General features: G+C 41.4%; 2 protein-coding genes across 3 annotated transcripts in view; both read left to right on the plus strand.

Moving 5' to 3' along the window:
- Positions 1-24,331, plus strand: part of LOC122976244 — a 1,153,509-nt gene that overhangs the window by 240,919 nt on the left and 888,259 nt on the right. The gene's annotated exons all lie outside the window — the stretch shown is intronic.
- LOC122976247 (aryl hydrocarbon receptor-like) overlaps positions 1-24,331 on the plus strand; it is an 85,006-nt gene that overhangs the window by 48,963 nt on the left and 11,712 nt on the right. For both annotated transcript variants that reach the window (XM_044344628.1, XM_044344627.1), the window contains 4 exons: positions 16,405-16,574; positions 16,674-16,763; positions 23,227-23,353; positions 23,500-23,639. In XM_044344628.1, the coding sequence (XP_044200563.1) occupies positions 16,405-16,574; positions 16,674-16,763; positions 23,227-23,353; positions 23,500-23,639 (527 nt within the window). The remainder of the gene's footprint in view (positions 1-16,404; positions 16,575-16,673; positions 16,764-23,226; positions 23,354-23,499; positions 23,640-24,331) is intronic.

The following is a 24,331-nucleotide window of genomic DNA, read 5'->3' on the forward strand; positions in this document are numbered from 1 at the left end:
TCTGTTGTTTAAATTTATACGTTTTTTTTTTTTTTTTTAACAATCAGGTTCGTTGAAGACGGATGTTTGCTTACAAAAAAAACAAAAACAACAAAAAAAAAAACCTTTACTCCCACTTCCAATCTTGATTACTGAGCTGTGTGTGTGTGTGTGTGTGTGTGTGTGTGTGTGTGTGTGTATGTGTGTATGTGTGTGAGTGTGTGTGTGTGTGTGTGTGTGTGTGTGTGTGTGTGTGTGTGTGTGTGTGTGTGTGTGTGTGTGTGTGTGTGTGTGTCGGGGGGTGGTTTCCTGTCCTCAATGGCTTCATGGCACGACAGCGATAAGAGCACCGGAGCTACATAATGCTTCAAACTCCATCGCAGATTACTGGTTGTTGCTGTACCCCCCCCCCTCCTCCTCCTCCTTCTTCTTCACCTCCTCCTCCTCCTCCTCCGCCTCCGTACACCCCTCTACCTCCTCTCTCCACCTTTCTGTCCTATCCTCCACTTTAAACCTCCTCCATCTCCTCACATTTCTTTCCACCTTTTATAAAATATACTTCACCTCCTCATCGTTTCACCTCACTTTACCTCCCGTCTCTGTCCTCCTCCACCTCCTCTTTCTTCTACCTCCTCTCTCTGTCCTCCTCCACTGTGCACCTCCACATCCTTCTCCTCCCATTTCCGTCATCCTTTTATAAAATATACTTTACACCCCATCTCTGTCCTCCTACACCCACTTCCTCCCACCTCCTCTCTCTGTCCTCCGCAGTACGCCTCCTCTTCCTGTTTCTTTCCTCCTTTTACAGAATATACTTCACCTCCTCATCGTTTCACCTCACTTCACCTCCCATCTCTGTCCTCCTCCACCTCCTCTCTCTGTCCTCCACCTCCTTTCCTCCCCCTTTTACAAAATCCTTTCAAAACTCCTCATCACTCCTCCCGTGTTTCCATCTCTGTCCTCCTTTTCATCCTCCTCCAGCCCTCAACTTTACACCTCCCCCTCCCCCTCCCCTCCTCCTCTTCCTCCTCCTCCCATTTCTTTCCTCCTTTTACAAAATATCCTCACCTTACCTCTCTTTTGTTTTCATCTCTATCCTCCCCCCCCCCACCTCCTCTCTCTGTCATTCACCTTATGCCTCCTCCTCCTCCACTCCCCCTCCCTTTACCTCCCTTCTGTTTCCACTTCTGTCCTCCTCTTCCTCCACCTTCTTCACCTTATGCCTCCTCCTACTGTCTCTCTTCCTCCACCACCTCTTCCTACTCGCAGTTCTTTTCCTCCTTTTACAAAATATCCTTCACCTCCTCCCCGTTCCACCTCACTTTACCTCCATCCTGTTTCCGTCTCTGTCCTCCTCTTTGACCTCCTCTTCCTCCCTCCCTCTTCTCCTTGTCCTACTTCTGCTTCTCTCCTCCCTCTTTTGTAATCTCCACCTCCTCCTTTCATGTCTCTTCCACCTTATCTTTCCTCCTCATTCCTCTTCACTTTGCCTCCCTTCTGTTCCCATCTCCGTCCTCCACTTCCTCCCACCTACCTCCCCTCTCTGCCCTCCACTTTATACCTCCTCCGCCTCCCCCACCTCCTCTTCCTCCCACCGTCTCCTCCTTGCCTATACTACCATTTATTTCCTCTCCCTTTTTATAATCTCCACCTCCTCCTGCTACCTCCCTTCTGTTTCCAGTCCTGCTCCTCCTGCCGTCTCCTCTCTCTGCCCTCCACTTTATACCTCCTCCACTTCCTCCTTTCCTCCTCCTTTTAAAAAATGTCCTTCACCTCCTCTTCCTCCCACACTCTCCTCCTCCTCCTCCTCGTCCTACCTCACTTTACATCCGTCTTGTGTCCATCTCTGTCCCCTCCTTACACCTCCTCCCTCCTCCCTACAAAATATCCGTCACCTCCTCCTCGTTCCACCTCTTTACCTGCCTCCTGTTTCCATCTTCCTCCCACCTCCTCTCCCTCCTCCTCCGATTTCTATCCTCCATCTTTTACAAAATCACCTCCTCTCTCCTCTCTTCACGTCTTTTTCCATCTCCCTCCTCCTGGTCCCACCACCTTCTACCTCCCTTTCCAGTATCTCCTCCTCCTCCTCCTTTTATTTCCCATCAGCCCCTCCTCCTCCTCCCCTTCCTCCCCTCCTTCCTCTCCTCCCCCCTCATCAGTATCTACTGTATAATAACATTTAGCAGCTCAAAATTGGAGAACATGTAATCATGCAAACCATTCAAAAGCCAGCGAAGGCATATCAGACGCTTTGGCAGCTGTCGCCACCGTGTGTGTGTGTGTGTGTGTGTGTGTGTGTGTGTGTGTGTGTGCGCACAAACTCACACAATAATCATACTAAATGTTTCCCCCTCTCTCTCTCTCTCTCTCTCTCTCCTCGTCTTTTCCTCCGCCGGCCTCCTTCCTCTCCTTTCTCAGCTCAGGATGCCGGAGGTTGAAAGTTCGCACGCGAGGCTGAGTGTGTGTGTGTGTGTGTGTGTGTGTGTGTGCGTGCAGGGGTTAATGCGTGTGTGTGTGTGTGTGGAAGAGAGTTCATTTGAAAGTAAACAGCAACTACTGCAAATTAGCCGCATTTCCATCAGTTGTGTTGAAGCGAATAAAGCACCTTCCTGAACATCAAGACGTTTTTTTTTTTCTTTTACTTTTTTCTTTTAGCTCTTTCTTTTCTTTATTTCCTTCCTGTGTTTATTCGCCATCGTGGGTGGAGATCAACGTCGTGACCTTCTGCTTTTTTTTTTTTTTTTGGGAGGGTGGTGGAGGGGAGGGGGGGGGGGGGGGGGGGGAGTGGGGTGGGGGGGGGTGATGTGTTGCCAAACTCCGCTGTGTGTGATCTGCTTCTCTCTGCTTGAAAATGACCTAATTATTCGATCTGTCACTTTTTGGATGGAAAACAAAGGATTAAAAGAAGTTGTCAGTTTAGTTTCTGTGGTTTCACTTTTCTTGTTTTAGCAGCGTGTTTTTGTTTCTCTACCAGCGATCAGTTCACAGGGATAAAAAAGCCATTTGTCACGTTCGCTGTCAGCAGCTGACTCCACCGCTCGAGGGCACTGAGATGTTATTTCAGAATATATTTGTAGTATTTTTTCTTTTCTAAAAATGAAAGCTGAATGAATAATGACACCTCGCCAGATAGAAGAACACTATCTATTCTTTTTTTTTATCTGTCCTAAGTGTTAAAATCCAGATTAAATGTGTCTTTTAACAGGGTTCATAACACAGAACATGTCAGTACGACGGTAGATTTTTGATTTCTTACTCACCAAATGTGCAGAAAAATTCTATAAACATTGAAGAGGAAGCAGGAAAGCATCAATCATGTTCCATGTTTTCATTACTGGCTTGATGATTAACGTTTTTTTGCTCATAACTGCAGCTACTTTTTTCGGTTTCACACAGACCTGAAACTACGTTTTATTCGTCCTCATTGGTTTAAAATGCTTCATAATGTTCAGTGACAAAAGCTTTTTACTAGTCTGTTACAAATCTAGACAGACTTCTGTGTGAAAAATAAGTCAGTAAAGCCAGATTATCCAGCTGTAGCATTCTGCTGAACCTCCTATTTAACATTTAAAAGCAGCATATAAACTTTTAATAAACATCTGTACAGTTATAAGCAGATATAAGCAGATTTTAAGTGTTTATTAATGTGCAGTATTTGTCAAAAATCATATCTTCTCCTGTTTATACAGCAGCCTCCATGTATGTGTGGTTATACATTAATAAACACTTATATCTGCTTATATTATAGTTGTTTATACACTGATTATAAATGCTAAAAAAGGGGGAGTCATAGTAAAGTGTCCTGTCGTTCTTACTGTATAAATGTATCTGTGTGTGTTTTATTGTCCTTTAAAGCAACTTGAACTTGAACTTCTTCTGAGGAGCAGCGTCGACTAAACGAGACACTTAAACTAAATCCTTCAGCGACGAACCTTCTGCCAACTGTGTTTTCTTCCCACAAAAACAGGACGAGATAAACTCCTCACGCCGCCGCTGCCGCCCTCGGTTAAGCCGACCGGGTACGATCCGAGCGAGCGTGGGCGTGAGGGTGTGGTTGGGTCGTGCGCAGTATCAGCGGAGGCACCCGAGGGTGACCTGCCGCTCAGACGGAAGGAATGTAAACGCTGAGATGTCTCCTCCAGACTCAGCCCTTATCGTAGCATGCCAGGGGGGTCAAAGGTTAGCGTTGTCTTAGGAAAAGAAGCAGGTTCAGGGCTGGAGCAGTGAGTGAGTGTGTCATTTCAGTGTCTGAGATGTCTCTGTAGTGTGTGTGTGTGTGTGTGTGTGTGTGTGTGTGTGTGTGTAGACGCTCCACATTTTGACGGATTATTCCAGGAAACGACTGACAGCAGGAATCATCATTCAGCTTCAGGCCTGCAGCTGAATGACTGCACTAAAAAGTTACTACTCATCCTGAAGACACACGTCTATAAAAAAAAAAACAACAACTCTGCAACACGACACCGAGCGTCCCTCTCATGTTAGAATAACACAGGTTCATATACATGATGATGATGATGATAATGGTGGTTAGCGGGGATCGTTGGTGGTTGTTTACCGCTCCGTCTCTCTGGGCCTGGCCACTTGGGCGTGTTTACCAGTGAGATAGTTGTGGTTATCAAAGTGAGACTTTTAACCGCAGAGCAGGAAGTGGCGCTAACGACAACAGAACAGGAAGAAAAGAAGTTAAACGTTGAGTAAACAAGATGAAACATTAGTGTCAGACCAGCTCAGCGTCGAGGCTTTAAGCCACAGAGACGCCTCGTGACGGATGAGAACATGTCAAGATTAGTGTGAAAGCTGCTTTTTTTTTTAGAGTTCACCATCCAGACTTTGTAAGATTTAAGAGTGAAGGAGGAAATTATCTTGGAATAAAGGAGTTTGCTGCATAAAAGACACTTAATACACACAGTTTTGGCTTGAATATGATGTATTACATGATGTTTTCTGGATGTTAGCAGCTGTCCTGTGGAGTGTTGTATTATGGGTTGTTTTTAGCCTTAATGCTGCTCTGCTAGTGTTTCTGTTTATGATGCAGCTGTTTGCCCAAATTAACTAACAGGAATTTCTGACAGCTTGTTCCACGAATGAAACAAATTCCTGAGGATTCTTATCATTACTAGTATTTCTTATCTTTCAAAAAAATTTCAAAATAAAATAAATAAAAACCACTAACCTGAACTAAAACAGCCTTTTATAAAAGTAAACTGTTTATTCATGAATAAATGAGGCTAATAAATGCTTTAAAAGTTATAAGTCGAGGTGAAATATGGCTTATTCAGGGGGGTGTTGCTTATTCCAGCACCCCCTAATGGTCAGACGCTGTCATTCTCTAGTGTATGTTACATGTGGTCTGTCCTTTGTGTTTGCCAAATTGAAAAAAAAAAATAGCTGTTGATCAAAGGGACAGTAACATAACAGGAAACTCCACACATCCAACAACAGATGATACATGTTAAAAAACACAGGGGGGTGATTTAAAGCTGAAAAAAAAAATAAAAGGAGGGAGGGAAGGGGGCCAAACGGAGAAGAAGCACTTTGAATCTGAAACCCGTCTCAATTTCCAAACCAGACAAGGCTTTTTCTGTACTTTCGCAAAGTCCTCGCCGTTCCTTCATGTCCAAACCTGCAGCGAGAGGATCAGAGAGAGAGAGAGAGAGAGAGAGAGAGAGAGAGAGAGAGAGAGAGAGAGAGAGCAAGACTGAGTGAAAGAAAGAAAGAAAGAAAGAGAGAGAGAGAGAGCATGAGTGTCAGTGATGCCGATCTCCTGTCACCCCACCGCCGCCGCCGCCGCCACCACCACCACCAACCACCACCGCTGCTGCTGCTGCTGCTGCTGCCGCCGCCGCCCCGCCATCCTGCAGTCCAAAGGGGGGAGATGGAGAACAATGACTCCATTCAGCTCTTGGGTTTCAAAGTCGAGAGAAACCGCAAAGTGCTTAAGAGAGGGGTGTTGGGAGATGGAGGGACGTGGAGGGGCGTGTTCGCAAATATGATAGAAAGAGAGAGAGAGAGAGAGAGAGAGGAGGTGGTGGTTTGAGGGTTGCACCAGCCTAAAATGATTTCATGTACCAGGGTTTGGATGACGGGGTCAGTGAGTGCACCCAGAAAAAAGAAAAGGAGCTTCTTCAAAGGTTCTTTTGTCAGCATCTACAGGAAGCTGTAATGACTCAAATTTACTATAATGGATATTTTTATAATAACAATGTATGAAATGACACTGTGTAAACGACTGAGGATCATCAGCTTTACGAAGCTTTACAGCTCATCATCGAGCTGCGGATTTACTGTCTTGGTTGATTTCCTCTTTTAAAAAGGAAAGATGCAACTAAAAACTGTTTTCTTAACGAGTAGATTAGTTGTTCGGTCCAGAAAATGTCAGAAAATGGTGAAAAATGTTTCCAAAAGTCCAAGATGGACGTCTTCTAATGTCTTGTTTTGTCTACAGTAAAACACAAAGATATTTCTGTCACAGAGGACTAAAGAAACCAGAAAATATTCACATTTAAGAAGCTGGAATCAGAGAATTTATGCTTTTATTTTATTAAAAAATGACTCAAAACTATAATCAGAATAGTTGGCAACTAATTTATTACTTGACTAATTGTTGCAGGTCTAGTTTATACCAGAATTAAACACCAGTGAAGAAAACAAAGGAGGAAAAGCAACGATTAATCAGTTAGAAACTTACTGTTTTGATGACTTTTTAAGGAAAAATGCCAATTATTTACTGGTTGCAGCTTCTCAAATGTGAGGATTTGAAGCTTTTATGTGTCATACATGCTATTAAACTTCATTTATTTGGGTTTTTTATTGTTAATACAGCAAAACAAGACATTAATCGTTCTTTACAGCCCCATAAAGGTGAAAATCTGAGCACTATGTCTGTTTAAAGAACTGATTGCTGGTTGTGTGTAGAAAAAGTTTACAGTATCCTAAATGAAGATGGGGGATTAGGCGGGTTGAGTGCCCCAGGGAGCCCCCTTTCATTATGAAACCATAGAAGAAGAAGAAGAAGAAGAGGTTGAGGGGGTGGTGGTAGTTTTGAGGGTTTCTCTTGTTTTACGAGGGCTCTGCCAGTTGGTAGGAGTCAGCTGTTCCTTATTAAACCCCGACGTTGGCTGGTGGGGGGGGGCGGGAGTTCCCCAGGACACCTACGGCGGTCCTCTGTGGTTGTATTTTTTCTTTGCAGACATTATTTATTAATTTATTTATCGTGTAAGCCATTTATTCATTTAGTTTGTCAATTTGTTTGTCCGATCTTTCTTAAAAATCACACTTCCTTTCGTGCATTTCCTTTTTAATCTAACGTCTAACTTCCTGTGTTTCACACGTTCTATGTTTGTACCTTTTTCTCTCTATTTCACTTCTTCTTCCTCATCTTATTCAAACTTCTGTCTCACCCTCTTCTTCTTCTTCTTCTTGTTACAACTAAAATAGCTCATTGTTGCTGCACTGAGACGCTGAACCACTAAATCAGATCGCCTCCGGCTATGAGTGTGTTAGAGGCCTTAACTCTGAGCATGCCCGGGCAGATGCCCCCCCCGCCCCCCCGCCCCCTCCACACACACACACACACACACACACACACACACACACACACACACACACACACACACATTGTAGTCACACACACTTACACCAAAACCACACTAAGGCAACAGTGAAACCGAAGACAAAGACGTACACTCTTGAGAATTCTTGTGTCTAGTTTTGGGTAACATACATCTTTACTGAGTATCTGTTAACAACCCCCCCCCCCCCCCCCCCCCCCCCCCACACACACACACACACACACACACACACACACACACACACACACCACATATTGCTTTTGTTATGTATCTGTTTCATATTTGCACTTGTCAGTCCTACAAAATGTGTAAAAGTTTCTCATTTAGGCGACAAAAGGACCAGCCTGTCCAGTTTTATCGCCTTAAATGTCACTTTTTCCAGGTGGGCGAAGTCTAAATTTAGAGTCCTCATGTGTCATGTGTCGAGAAATTATATTTGTCTGTAAGATGATCCCTGTTAAGCGCCGATTATCATTCCTTATTATTATGAAGGAATGTTTGAGCGCAGTCAGGTTACAGAGAGGATGTCAAACCAGATGTCACGATGACATCGAGAGTCTGCAGGTTTTTTTATTTCCATCGCTGCAACACGCAGGTCGATTTCACTGCACCTTCAGTCAGAGAGGAAGGAGAAACGACTGAAACCCTTTGATGGAGTTTTGGTAAAAAGAAACCTCGCTTGGAAAACATTTAGATATGTGGAAAAGTCCTCTGACCACAGAGTTGTTTGTTTGAAATAGAGCTGCAATGATTAATCAATGGGAGTCATTTTTTTAAAAGAAGGAAATCTCTGATTCCAGCTTCTCAAACGTGAATATTTTCTGGTTTCTTAAATCCTCCGTGACAGTAAACTGAATCTCTCTGGGTTGTTGGAGCAAAACCAGACATTTGAGTAGGGTTGGGTACCATATGGATATCCATATGTTTACATATGGCCTCATCTATATGTTTACATATGGTCTCGCTGTAATAACAAAGTAATACGTACTTTGTTATTACAGAGAAAACATACGTAAACACATGGATATCCATTTGTTTATGTAGGATTAGCATGCTAGGCTAATGGTCCGTCAGCTGTGTGACGTTTTACAGAGCACACAGACGACGTTAACACACCTGTCACCTGCTTAGCACGGTGCTGTTAAAGCTGAGACATACAAAGCACAGCGCGGCTATGCTAAATGACGCTAGCTATGCTAACTAGCTGCTAGCTGCCGTGTTCGTGTGTTTCATTTCAGTTGATATCAATAACTTTTAATGACTTATTTTTAATAAAGACCAGGAGAAAAAAAGGTCTTCTCACTCCCTAACCCTCCACGCTGTTTCTGTTGTTGTGTCACATGTCGAACATCTGTTCAATGATTGGCTGTCTGCATGTTGCTCGTAGCTCGCGCCATTATCAAGGGATATGATAGGCTGTTTATGCACGCTTGGGGAACTTTGCATATTCGTTGTGTTTTTTCTCGGCTGTTTGCAATTGAATGCATTTAAGCAAACACTTATTCTTATTTCTATCAATGAAATGTCCGTCGTTGGTACTTATCGTTATCGTTTTATCACCCAGGCTTAGTTAGGAGTCTTCATAATGCTGCTGCAGTGAAGCAGGGCGTTGCTGAGAAAGAGTGTGCTCAGCAAAATCTTTTTCTGGATAAATAAACTTGAAAAAAAAAGAAAAAGCACCTACTCAGGTTGGATGGAAGCGTGAAGCAGTGAAACACAGCTGTAGGCCGGCAGAAGAGAGAGAGAGAGAGGAGGATTCGCTATTCAAATTCATGAAATGTGAGAGTGCATGAAATCAATTGGCGCTGTTGTGTTTTGCCATAAATCATGTTAAACGCCGTGCAGAGCATGCCGAGGGAGCTGTAAAACATTTTGGCATGACACAGGAGGGGAAAACTCCCCCCCTGCAAAAAAAAAAGGAGAGGCGGTGAGAGCAAAGGATCATGGGATTATACATGAGGAGAAGTCTGTTTTTTAAGATGAAGCTGTTACTTAAGCTCACACGTTGACACATTACACAACACAAGATGAGAAATTACCAGATTTATAGTGTCAGAGCAGGTAAGAAGGTAACCAATCATCATTTGTAGACGGCTTGTTTAAACCGTGTGCAGCTTTTTTTTTTTTATGCATCTGTCAGAGCTGCAAGAATTACTGAAAGAAAAGTGAATCTGTGCTTAATTATTTACTGTTTAATGACAATAAAGTTGAAGATATATTAGCCAGAATTTGCAAAAAGGCAGTTTTTTATTTCATTTGTATTCCCTGGACAGAAAAAATAAAAAATACAGTTACTGCAGTACGATATAAACGTGCAGCAGGCTGTGCGAGGAATAAATACAATATTAAAAAAAGCATAAAGATAAATTATTATGCAGTATATGAGCTTTTTATGCTCATTTCACTGTAATTTAGCACTCATTTTGTCTTTATTTAGATCCCAATTAGCTTCCACAAACTGCTTGCTAGTCTTCCTGCAATAAAACAAACACTATAAAATCATATTGATCAATAAAACAAGAAAAAAAAAACACAAAACAAGCCATATATATACACTAATATACTCATAAAATGAAGGAAAAGTAGACAATACAACCCTATAAAATCTAAATTGTCAAGATAGAAACAAACTCTGTAGGAAACCACTTTTGTTTACACATTTACAGTCAGCATTTGGCTTCATTTACGTTCATAATATTCCAGTCAGACTTCATCTAAAACATCCACTGTCAGCTCTTTTATCTCGCTCGTCTATTTTTTTATAAACAATATTTCCTTTATTGTGTCATTTCGACTCTTTTTCATTCTGTTTTATGTTCGTTTAATTGCCGTTATTGCATCAGTAATATAATTTTCTTCCTCTTAGCTTGCAGGGTGGCCATCCTCAAACATCTCTGTCTGGGGAATTGACACATTCTTTGATCTCTGTTGGTTTAACGAGCTGATTTATGCCTCTTACCAACAAGAACAATCTTTTTTCTCTGTCTTTTTTTTTTTTAATGTTGTCTCTATCCAAACTAGCTCTTTTGGCTATTCGGTGCATTTTGGTTTTTGCACCAACTGTTCCATAACTCTTCCCTTCATACGTCTCTGATCAAACTAGCCACTCGTGGTTTCAGTTATACGCTCATAGTTTGGTTAGAAACGGTAATGTTGGCTTTTCCAAATACCCACATGATTTGGATTTCCTGCCGCAGCTCGAGGGTGTGTTCTTTGATATAAAACTTAAACTTCTGAAATGTATCGCCACCTGGAAACTCATATTTAAAGAGTGTGTGCCCAGCTTTAGCCACTGGTACATTTTCTTCCTTTTGTGCTTTGGTGTGTTTAACCAACCCATCTGGTTTGGTTGTTCCCTCGGCGTGTTCTCGTCTTTGTACCAGGCTGTTGTGGCACATCTCAAATTATCTGTTTCTGTGGGTACTTTTGTGGCTTTAACCAAACTGTAATCTCTCCCCCCCCGGCACGTCTGTTTCTATGTACAAAGTGTTTTCATGGCATTAACCCGTCTTTGTGCTTGTTTCATTCATCCGACCCAACCGTGTCACAACAACATGTAGCTGCAAAGCGTCCTTCACACAAGTTAATGGAGTAATTTGCTTAGTAGTTTTGTTGCTTAGAATTAGATGAAAAGATCAATAAAACTCTCATATCTGCACAGTAAATATAAAGCCTAGAGACTAGAAACAAGCAGCTAGCTTTGTTAAATCAGTGCAGAAACTGTTTCAGACTTCAGATTTCCACACAATCAGAGGAATAAAAAGTGCGTCCTGGTTTTAGTTCAGTCATAAAATCCAAGTGAAACACGGAGCGTCTCTCTCTCTCCTGATTGGCTGCTGTCAGCTGAAGAGTCGATACTAGACGGTAGAGACGCTGTTATGTTTAAAAAGCCGACTTCACTGCATTTGACAGTCTTTCCATCATCGCTCTTGTTTCCATCTCAGTGATGTATTCAGGTCATTTAGAGACAAGACTGTAAAAGTTTACGACTGACAAAATGCGAGTCGACTCAGCTCAACTTTCAGGGTGCAGCCCTTCAGATATTGCACATTAAGAAAAACAAAACAAAACCAGATACGGCACCGTCAAGGTACGGATATACCCTCTAATACCAAGATATAAGTAATGGTTTTGAAAAAAGCACAATAAACAAGCAAAGTATTTCCCAAAATGTGGAATTATTCCTTTAATTTACTTTAAAACTAGATATGATATGAAATTTGGCACTTGTGTCACCAGTATGGAGCTAAAATTTTGACAATTGATTAATAATTTCAGTAATTTTTCAGGATTTGAAAATCAAAAGAGAACATCTTTGGGTTAGACTGATGGATGAATTAAAAACATATGTATTTAAAGATGCTGCATTGGGAAATTTAACTTTTTCCAACATTTTATTAACAAAATGCAGATGAATCGACAATAAAATTAACTGTTAGTTGCAGAAACTAAACTAATATGAACATCCTAGAGATTTTAAAGCCAAAAGCAACCAACAAAATGTTCACCAGTAGCATCAACTTCACATTTTAATGTCATTCACTCTGTGAGAACAGCTGCAGTTTAATCACAGACTATTCCCTACATTGCTGGAAAAAAAACTCAGGATATCGTTGCTTTGCCAACGTCCCCGGCAGTGCTGCTGCTGCTCCTCCGTCGATTTGGGAATTTTCAAAGTCGTTTCCTCGTCGGCACGAGCTCTGAGTTCATATCAGGCTGAGAAGGGTACGCTTGTTTTGCGTTGAGAAACGTGTTGAAACGCTCGAACAAGACGAGGACTGTTTGGTTTTAATAGGATCAGTCTATGACCAGATCTTTGAAAGTCAACCAGAACCACAATATACTAGCCTCTCTATTTTATCAAATAGTGGACAAAATATACTGTAAAATCATCGTTCACTACATTAATAAGCAGAAATAGTGGAACAAATGTGTCAGTGATCACGTATGATTAGAAATGACAAGTTCCTCAAAGCTTTCAGATTCATTATGGTTTTAAAATCACGGGTTTTATTCTCAAACATCTATAAATCCAGAAACTCACACTCAAAAGTCAACGTTTCACCTCCGTCACACGGCTGATTCGGTGGAAACCAGCCCTAAAATAACTAATAACTCAAATACTTCTTCTCCACTTCTTCATGTCAGCGATCGTTTAGTCAAAGCAGGATTATAACTTAAACAGATGACCGCATTTAGAAACCCTCAATTTTCTGTATTTTACATCTCACCAGTTACCAGCTGCCCTGTGGCCAATTTTAGGTTCTTTCGAGCAAGTGAAGACTTAAATTTCAAAGAGTTAAACATTGATTATGTGAAAAAACTTCACTTTAAGTTCATTTAAAGTAAAATAAAAAGGGTACAACGGGTAAAAATCACCATTTAGTCACCCAAAAACCTACTGTAAAAATTTTCTTGAACATTAAAGTTTGAAAAGAAGCAGTGTTTACAGTTACATATATACATACAAATAGTACATATACACCCATATTCACTAAGTATTTACAATATGTGCAAAATCAATGTCATATACACGTTATAGTGCAAAAACAGACTCTTTTTTCAGGGTAAAACCTGAACAAAACTCCAAAAATCCAGTTTTATTTGTCTGTTTTTTTCATATATATCATCATATATAATCACAGCAGAGAAAAGGGGATGTTTGTTTTCTAAAGGGGAAACTTATAATCTAAAATATCCAGTATTATCATTATCCAGTATCTTTAAATTTAACATGAAATGCTTTATGGTCGTTTTGTTGCGTGTTTCCATCGGTGGCGATCCCATTTAGGAACAAACCTCCTCCGCATCCACGACTGCTGTTACCAAACCGGCTCGATTCAGATCGATCGAGTCTTCCCCTCCCCCCTCCCGTCAGCGTCTTGAGGCCTTTTTCGTCGACCACTTCACATGAGTCTCGTCTTCCAAAATGGCTGCCTCCCTGCTGTGTCCGCTCCACAGGCGAAAAACGCCGAGGCCAACGGGTAATTTTGTGGCTCTGCCTGTTATCCTCGTTTGACCTGGAGTTTTTTAACAAGGACAGGGCTGAGCCAGCCTCCATGCACTGTGTTGTGCTGGTGTCAGTCTGCAGATACTCTGAAGCTCTGAATTTCAAACCCAGTGCTTGAATTGGTGTAAAAAAATGGTGCCAGTACAAACAAACCTGCAGCCTGAATAGCCTGCACGAAAAATTATTTACGTTTCTGACTCTTCTCGCAGCTTGTTTGAGGTCTTATATTGCCTGATTCTTGCAATAAGTACTTCAGAAACCTACAGAAAGTGGCTGCCCTGAATAATAAGTATTCAACTGGACAGAAATCAAGTGAGTACTGGTCCAATTCAAGCACTGGTTAGACCATAAAAGGCTTCAGGATGGAAGATGACATGTGGGATTGTTTTACTTTGAATTAAACAACCCTAACCCTAACCTCTAACCCTAATCCTAACCCTTAAACAACCATAACCCTGACGCCCTAACCCTTAAACAACCCTAACCTCTAACCCTTAAACAACCCTAACGCCCTGACACCCTAACCCTGATGCCCTAACCCTAACCCTGACGCCCTAACCCTGATGCCCTGACACCCTAACCCTAATGCCCTGATGCCCTAACCCTAACCCTGATGCCCTAACCCTAACGCCCTGACACCCTAACCCTGATGCCCTGACCCTAACCCTAACGCCCTGACGCCCTAACCTTAACGCCCTGACACCCTAACCCTGATGCCCTAACCCTAACCCTGATGCCCTAACCCTAACGCCCTGACACCCTAACCCTGATGCCCTAACCCTAACCCTGATGCCCTAACCCTAACGCCCTGACACCCTAACCCTAATGCCCTGATGCCCTAACCCTAACCCTGATGCCCTAACCCTAACGCCCTGACACCCTAACCCTGATGCCCTAACCCTAACCCTAACGCCCTGACGCCCTAACCCTGACGCCCTAACCCTAACGCCCTGACACCCTAACCCTGATGCCCTGATGCCCTAACCCTAATGCCCTGATGCCCTAACCCTAACCCTGATGCCCTAACCCTAACGCCCTGACACCCTAACCCTAATGCCCTGATGCCCTAACCCTAACCCTGACGCCCTGACGCCCTAACCCTGATGCCCTAACCCTAACCCTAACGCCCTGACGCCCTAACCCTGATGCCCTAACCCTAACGCCCTGACACCCTAACCCTAATGCCCTGATGCCCTAACCCTAACCCTGATGCCCTGACGCCCTAACCCTGATGCCCTAACCCTAACCCTAACGCCCTGACACCCTAACCCTGATGCCCTGATGCCCTAACCCTAATGCCCTGATGCCCTAACCCTAACCCTGATGCCCTAACCCTAACCCCCGACGCCCTAACCCTAATGCCCTGATGCCCTAACCCTAACCCCCGACGCCCTAACCCTAAGCAATGAAAGTGTAAAAAATCCCATCAGATCTTCCTGCTTAGTTACACTCTCTATAATCAATTTGTGGTGTTCGGTTCAGTAATTATTGAGAAAAATCTCTTTTTTCAGTCGTTCAGTCCGCTCACTTCTTCAGTGAATTCCTACATTTCCTAGAAAACCTTTCAGCACATCATCTCTATCATCGATTTTCCGCTGACTTTGAGTCTCTTCCACCTAAACGCCAGTTTATCTTGTAGCTTTATTGCATTCAGGCTTGTTTTCTGCTACTGTGTCTGTAAAAATCGCTTCTTACAGTAAAAATGCCTTCAGACAGCGAGTCGTTAATGTTAGTAAATAGTGAAAAATGCTCTTTATTATTTCTTAGAGGTCATGGTGACGTCTTTAAATGTGTTGTTTTGTCTGATCAGCAGTTGAGAATCCAAAGATATTCATTTTAGACAGCAAATATTTGGCATTTTTGCTTAATAAATCACTAAAATGATTATTAGAGTATTAAAATATTGCAGAATTTTAACCGCTCTAACTGCTTCACACCTCAACTCGTACTGTACGTTTGATTGCTGCTATCCACCTTGTATCACGTAGTAATAATAATAGTACAACAGCTTTCTTTAAGTAATATCATTAATGTTTGCTGGTCCAGATCAGCTGCTTGAAAGTACCGAAAGATGTCAGATTGTCTACGTTTGCTCAATAATACAGAAAAGCAAGAAATGTACACCAAAAAGAAAATCTACAGATGTAATACTTATGTATAAATGTGTATAAATTCACACAAATATTAGATATATGTCACTAATTTACTCATTTTAAATGCATCCTCATCCATCCATCATCATTTTCAACTGTTTTCCTCAAAAAAACCCACCTGCTTCCTCTCTGAGAGGATATTTTAAGGTGCTCGGGGCGGCGGGGGGGGAGTTGTTTTTCTTTTGTTTTTCGGCTGTGATTAAGAGACTCGCTCGATAACTGCCAGAGGAGGAGGAAGAGGAAGAGGAGGAAGAGTGGAGTGACAGTGTTGTAAGACGACAGGAAGCATCAGGCGGCTCCACCCTGATAGAAAGAGACAGAGGAGATTTCTGTTTGTCTCACTTCACACTTTTCATTCAGAAGATGTTTTAAGAGTTTCGTAAACAAAACAATCTGCTGATTGTAAAACGTCCAATATGGCCGTCAGACGCCGTGATTCTTGAAACGTTGGCAACTTCTTTCACGACCTTTGCTCTCAATACTTTTTGTCACACTGGATGGAGGAAAGTTGTTTCTCATTTTCGGTTCCTTCTTCTGTGGTTTCCTTATTTGTAGTGAAAACGAACAATGCAAATCAGGCTCTTCAAAAAGTATATAGTGTTTTAATGCATATGGAAGCTTTAATTCTTCTTCTATGTTTATAAAATAATATAAAAAACTGACAAATTTTCTTCTTCTTGACCTCCAGCCACCATCAAGAAAGGCAAGAACGGCACCAGTTGGACCAGCGAGCGGAACCTGATGTTCGGTGGAAATCCGCTGACTCCGTCCTCCAACTCCTCCGTCACCTCGCCCCCCTCCAACCAGGTGACCTCCATCGACGGCGTCAGCTTCTCCGAGGGAGACCTGCTGCTTCAGGTGAGGTGCCGGATATATATATATTAATGTGAACGTTAGTATTGTTGATGAAACAGATGAGATCAAATCTGTGTTTTTTGTTTTTGTTTTGGTCTTCAGGCCCTGAACGGGTTTGTGTTGGTGGTGACGGCTGAAGGTTACGTCTTCTACACGTCCCCCACGATCCAGGACTTCCTCGGCTTCCACCAGGTGAGAGCACGACCAACTGATGACCAATTAAAATGTAAAAACAATAAAGTTTATTTATATATTACGCCTCAAAACCACAGTCACAGACTTTATAGGGAGTTTCAGCTCATTGTTTAGCTGTTTGGCTGCTCTGGTAACGTCGTTTTGGGACGCAGCAGGCAGCTGTTTTCAGATAAAAGGCTCCAAACAGCAAACAGACACAGTTAGCTGTAGACTAGCTGGTGAACATAGTGGAGCATTTAGCACCTAAAGAGCCAGATATATAGATAACAGAGCTAAAAGAGGGCATGTAGTTTACACATGAGATGTAAAATGAGATATCTGGTATAAAAAATGTAAAATAATTGACTGTTAAATCATGAAAAATGTGTTTTAATAAGCGAGCCTGAACACCAGTAATCCTGGTGTGGATTTGTGTTGGTTTGCTGGTATCGATTAGTCGCGTTTCCTGACACTCACAAGCTCCCGTTGGTTGTTTATTTATCTATTTAATCCTTTATTCAAACACTTTAAAAGAGTCTCGTTGAGATCTTTATCTCCTGTTCTTCAAGAGGTACAAGAATAAACATATTCACGTTGAGCCCGGACAGACACACAGAAAAAGAGATCAATCTTATCTTCTCTCTGTCTTCGAGTGAGATGAGAGATTTCGATTTCAAAGTTTTCCTGCGGTTCACTCACATCAGCAGAAACCAGTTCTTACAAGCTCGGTGTGAGCATGTGGTTCAGCTGAGACAGCAGAGGTAATGAGGCTTATAGATAAATCACATAAAATGCAGTTTGTTAAGGAGGGCCGTCCCACCTTCTTTTTTTTATTATAGGAGATGTGATGACGAATTTATCAGCTGTGATACAGTTAGACTGGAACAATACCTCTCCATTTCACTCCTAATCAATATACTTTCACTGCAGGCTGCAGGAAGATCATCAATGTTGCAGAGAATCTCTTACGAAAAGAATGAAAAGTGACACTTATGCAACAAAAAGAATATGAAAAGCTGTTTCCTGTTAATTGATCGTGTTAGCAACTCACGAAACTCAGTGACGTCTTGCAGAATAATAACTTTAACTGTTAATAATTAAACCCAATACAACATATTTTCTGATATAATCAAAATATCCGTCCTCGCAGTGCAACATGACAGCTAACGTCGGAGATGTTTTTCTGTGGTTCCTCAGTAAAAACATAATGAAAGGCTCATTGAGCAACTATTAAATGTTGCTTCCACTGGCGGTGATGTTACCCAACGGTTGGCCCGACGCTGTCTGTGTTTGTGTCGGATTAACTGAACTCATCATATTTTCCCTTCTGTATTGTTTTGTGTGTGTGTGTTTGTGTGTGTGTGTGTGTGTTGGCGTCCGGCGTTGTGACACACACTGGGAAATAACTGGCCTTTTTAAAAAGTTTATAAAGGAATTGTGAAACTCACTAGTGTCCACTTTGAGTTTAAGTAAAGGAAAATTAAAGTCATCCGGAAAACGACTCTTTACCTCACCGCGACCTTTTCTTCTTCTTCTCTGACCTCCTGAACTCTTGTTGTTCCTCTTCCTTTTTTTTTAAGGAGCGCACCGTTACGTGTTTTCTACACATTTCCTACCTTCTATGAAGCGGTCGGTTTCACTTCGTGTTTTTTTTTTGTCGTGGAGGAGATGTGAAGCTGTCGCAGCGAACATGTTGTTCCTTTCTGTCACATGCAGTTACAAAAGCTAAAGAGAGACTTGTTGTTGAAAACTGTCCCTTGTGGTGAGAAACCGAAGACACTCTGACATCCTCTGATAATTAATCGTCTGCTGCATTCATGAGCTATGGTGTCACAAGAAAAAAACAATAATAAACATCATGAAAAGATGTGAATATTAGTTGTTTTTTTTTTCTTTTTTGTTTGTTTTTTTGTTTTCTCTACTTGGCCCTCTCTCTCTCCTCCTCTCTCTCTCTCGCCTCGCTGCGCCAAACCTCTTCTGTAAACATGGACACTTGTGGTGTTTCTGTCATCAGGACGACGTCGTGTTTACAAAAAAATATCATCAATTCAGATGTTTTTATAACGTGTTTTGCACCAGAGGCACCTAAACATGTCAAACATGTCAAAAAAGATTGTTTTGACTGCTTATGAACCAGGACAAAATGTTTCAATTTCTTTACTGACTTCAAAGACCTGTTGCTCTGTTTCTGTATCACTTCAAGTGTTTCTGACACTTTCACAATAAACTCTGGGATGTTTCCTTTCTGCCATATTTCTGCATGTAGTCACTGTGGTTTCAGTTCTTGCTCCAAAATATCAGAATCTGAAGATGGAGGCAACAATAAAGTGCTGATCCGGCTGCCAGATAGCAACTCAAACTGACAGCTGAGTGAGGATATAAAGGCGTAGAGATGAAAACATATACAGAAGGTAGCAGGCTTCATATCTCTCACTGACGTTGGTGAAAAAGAGAAATATCATAAGTAAAGTTAAATTACTAACAGCTGAAATGAAATGTGCTCTCTGCAGCTGCTTTTAGCCAAACTCTTTCTTGCTTTGTGTAGTTATTTTAGCCAAAATAACTACACAAAGCGCGCTGTCACACTCTTGCACTCGATTTATAAACAACGTTTCGGTTCTCAGAGCTTCATCAGGATGTTCAATGTTTGGGATATTTTGGTTTCTTTCACGGTTAAAGTTTATGATCCGACGCACCTGCTCGCAAGATTTTCTAGAGTTCTCTCTCTCTCTCCGCAGCTGCTTTTAGCCTGAACTCTTTCTGCCTCGTCAGACAGCAAAAAGGTGATAAAACACGTAGTTATTTTAGCCTTTAGTTACTCTGAAAGGACCAAAAAAAAACAATCTGTCAAACTGTCAGCCTCTTTCGGTTCTCAGACTTTAATCAGGAAATGTGCAACGTTTGTGATATTTTGGTTTCTTTCACAGTCTGACGCACCTGCTCACGAGTTTTTCTGGAGTGTTACCTGCTAGCCTTTAGCTGCTTGTTGAGAAATAAACCTAATAAGACTCATTAAGAGATTTGAGTGAGTTAAAATGCTATCAAACTCCTCCAACTACTCATATGTCATTAGCGGGAATAATTTGACAAACACTGCTAAGATATGTGCTGCAGAAAATCCAAATAAAACCAGTAAAGTAAACAAAATGTGTAGTTGAAGGAGATAAAACACCAGTATAGTCCTCTCAGCACTTTAAGCTCAAATATTTAGCTGCTTCGTTACTTTATATGGAAAGAAAATGGACATGTTGTGCATCGTTTATACACATCTTAAGTATTTCAGGCGGAAAACATGATGGACATGCAGACAGGTCAGACGGGAGAAACACATGTGAGTCATGTGCTTGTCTGTCTGTCTGTCCGTCTGTGTGTTTGTGTCCATGAGAACTGAACTGCTTTGTTGGCTGTGAACTCTTGACTTGTAAACACATCCGCTTGAACCGAGGTTAAAGATGTCTGCAGTCGACGGGAGGAGGGGGTGGGTGGGTGGTGGTGGGGGGGGGACGTAGCCTGGGGAGAATGCACGTGGTAAACAGCTCACACACTTACATACACACCACAGCCTTTTTTTTTTTTTTTTTTTCACCACACGATCTGAAGTCAGGACGCTAATCAGGGCAGGAAACGTTTTGTTCTCCAAGCCACAGAGGCTGGTAAAGCCCAAAAATTCATCCAGCTGCTTCCGCTATTTATGACTATTATAAACCTTATTTATAGAGATGTTCTAAATACAGTTATAAAGTCGATAAAAGAGAAAACAGACGGAGTAAAAAAAAAAAAAGGAAGATGAAGAGCACTCAGGGATAAACCAGGATATTAAAAGAGTTTGGAAGACATACCAGTATAGTTTCCAGTTAGATTAGTCAGGAGCTGCAACAATTAGTCAACTATTATCACAATCAAATGGTTTTCAGTCACTTTTTAAGAAGAAAAAAGTTCAAATTCTCTGATTTTCTGGGTTCATTAGTTTTCTTTATGATAGTAAACTAAACATCTTTGGGTTGTAGACATAAGAAAACATGTCAGGACGTCATCTTTGGCTTTTTTTTCACCATTTCCTGACATCTTACAGAACAAAGACGAATCAATTAATGAGAAAATAATCAACGAGTCAATAGATAATGAAAATAGTTGCTAGTTGCACCCTTAGATTAGACTTCTTTCTTCTTCTATAGTGGTTAAACTATAGCTTCAAGCTACTTAAGCTCCATTTTGGCTTGAAAACCCCCCACAAATCCTGACTTCAGGGTTGCTTTAAGCTCAACAAAGCCCGGTGAGCAGTTCGAAGCCATTTTTCAGCGCCGCTGACAAAGGAGGGTTTTGTCGGGTTTGTTTGTCGACGGTTGAGTAACAGAAAGAGGCTGAGAGGTGTGGTTCGCTCGGCACCTCGGTCCTCGGCAACAACGGCGTCTCTGTGTTTTCCAGCCTTAAGTCAGTGGCATTCATCCACCCGACGGTCTGTCAGGGCTGAGAGCATTGTTCACGCTGTGTGTGTTTACACTTGCATCATTGGTCTTGAACGCAGCTCGCCAGCACAAACATTGGAGGAGCCGGAGCTCGCCAACAAAACGCTAAAACCCAAACGAGGACTGAGGGCTCAGCTGGAGGAGGGCCAGGGCTCTTGCTGTCTTGAACATTTGTGCCAACACACACACACACATAGTCTCTGCAGTCGTTATTTAATATTTATAATGTTTCGAGAAAAAAAAACTTGCGGTGAGAGACGGGGATGTCCTTTACTGCCTGTGTAGCTGACGACGTGCACAATTTTCCTGTAGAAGTCACAGTTAGCTAAATCAAAAAGTCAATTCTAGTTGCTGTTGGGTCTTATAAGATTAATAAGGCATATTTTTCTGTTTTCTGTTGATTAATTTGCCGTTTTTGATTCATCGATTGTTGGTCTATAAAATGTCATAAAATAGTGAAAAATACCCCTGATGACGTCTCCAAACGTCTTATTTTGTTCGACCAACCGTCCAAAACCCAAAAAATATTCAGTTTAGCATCAAAGAAGACGAAGAAAACCATAAAATCTTTACATTTTACAAGCTGGAACCAGCACTAAACACCTTTATTTACCTTTAATGGGGTTTATAATGATGTGAAACTCCAGAATTCTTAACGTTAATCAACACATCTGGATTCCAAGCGGTTATATTTCTCAGAGTATGAATATTAAATCCTTCCATTTTTATACTAAACAACAAAAAAAATGAATAATTGAAGTAGTGATGGAGACAAAATCTGCTGCTGTTGTATAATTTTGACATCTGGATCACAAAAACATAATACAGTAAAAAAAACCTGATGATTTAAAGTATCTTCTTTCCTAAAACTTCCTGTGGATATCTTGTCACTTACAGCAGATGCAGCTTTAAAATATCTTTTTTTTGTGTGTGTGTGTGTGTGTGTGTGTGTGTCTTGGAGGTGGAGAGTAAATCTCTTTCTGCTCCGCTGTGGGAAGTCCTACATGACCCTAAGCATCAACATTTATGTTTCTGCTGCCAAGTCGTGCGCTGCAGCCAAGTCTTCCAGGCTAATATACCCATGCTGACTGGAGATCAGCCAAAAAGCTTATGGGACCGAATGAGTCAACGGTTTGGAAAGCAGCTCGTCCTCATTATTCACTTTTACTCTCTTTAAATAGGGAGGTTTGTTAATAAATATTAATCTTTCCAGACTTACAGTGGGCAGCATTTATTACTACTGTTGTTATTTTATTATGTACAGTGTATATATATATATATATATATATATATTTAGTTCTCTGACACTTTTTATTAGTGTGTAGTTTCCGTGATCTTTTCTTGTGATTGGAGGTTTTTGTTTTGTGTCTTTCTATAATTCTTTTTATATTTCTGTGTTTTCAACAGAGAAAATATCATTTTCATTTTGTTGTAGGAGACAAAAGCAAAGAGTTCTGTCTGTAGTTTTTACTCTTATTATTCAGTTATAATGAATGAAATGAGCTTCATACTGTGATGTTCGACGTATCAGTGGTCACTTTATTTACAAAAATTTGATGCACTTTTTCACTAAAAGACTAATCATTTGTGATCATAACCGAAATTAAAATAGCTGCAGCTTATTAGTTTCACTAAAATACAACATAAAATACACACAAAGCAGCTCCAACACCTCCTGTTCTCCTCTACTCTCCTCTTGTTTTCATTATCGATTAATCTGCAGATTGTTTTCTGGTCTTTAAATCATCATATCACAATATGCTAGAGCACAAGGTGACGTCAACAGATGTCTTTTTGTCCAACCAACAGCCCAAAACCCCAAAATATTTAATTTATTATAATGTAAGACCAAGAAAAGCAGCAAATTATCACATTTGAAAGCCCAGAATTGACTCATCATCTTATTGTTGCAGCTCTAGTTTCAATCTCTCATTTAATGAACATTAAAGGACGTTGACTTGAACTAATAACTGTCACTTTGCAGTAAATTGTGATCTCGTGTTTCTGTGTTTCAGTCGGACGTCGTCCATCAGAGCGTGTTCGAGTTGATCCACACGGACGACCGAGCTCTGTTCAGACGGCAGCTTCACTTCGCTCTCAACACACATAAGAACCAGCACGACGGCGGCACAGAGAGTCCCAGTAAGTCCACTACGCTGCACATCCTGTACTGTATGTTGGGATAAATAAGACCTATTGATGATGTAGACTAATTCAGCTAAACGCTAGGATTTTGAGTGTGTTTGCATTAGTAAAGTGTGACAGCGGCGGTTTCTTTGTCGCCGCAGGTGAGCAGAGCAGCAGCGAGGTCAACAGCAACTTGATGACGTACGACCCGCAGGTCATCCCCCCAGAAAACTCGTCCTTCCTGGAGAGAAACTTCTGCTGTCGTTTCCGCTGCCTGCTCGACAACTCCTCCGGCTTCCTGGTAACACACACACGCACACACACGCACACACATCACCAGAATACACACCAGTAAAGATTGTGTTATAGATTATAGGTTCTCAATAATAACCACATGATCTGTTATCTGGGCTGGGAAAGTGAGCATTTAAAATTATACTGCAGATAAATACCAGAGACACGTCACGTCACATGACGGCGCCGATGCCACAAGAACAACAGATTTTGCAGCTGCGCCCCAGAGACACGATGACTGCAGATGTAATTCGTATAGCAAGAGATAAGGTGGAAAATTGGTGAAATGGTCCTTTAATTTTGAAAGCTGATGATTTCAGAGGCTGTTTTCACTGTTTTGTGAGCGTTAATTATTAAGAAAAAGCTGCAACATGAGAAAGTTCCTGAACAGAAAGATGATATCTTTCATTCTCAGCATTATGAACTAGTGTCACACAATCACCGTCTTTCTGATGTGATGTTATGTGGCTCTATTTTACCATTTATCTTAATTACTTCTTAAAAAACACCTAATTGATTGCTCTTAAAATTCAATTATCTGGTTTGTTATCACTCTCCTAAACCTAAACACAGCAGATCTTTGTCCAACTATGGATCCTAAATATTTAGAGCGAGTGAACCCTCCTCTTCAAAAGATGTAATTTCACATCTAACTAATTATTCCTTATTTAAACAATCAATTTTATATTTATGACAATA

This window comes from Thunnus albacares, chromosome 24 (assembly GCF_914725855.1).
Source record: "Thunnus albacares chromosome 24, fThuAlb1.1, whole genome shotgun sequence".
NCBI classification, from domain to species: domain Eukaryota; kingdom Metazoa; phylum Chordata; class Actinopteri; order Scombriformes; family Scombridae; genus Thunnus; species Thunnus albacares.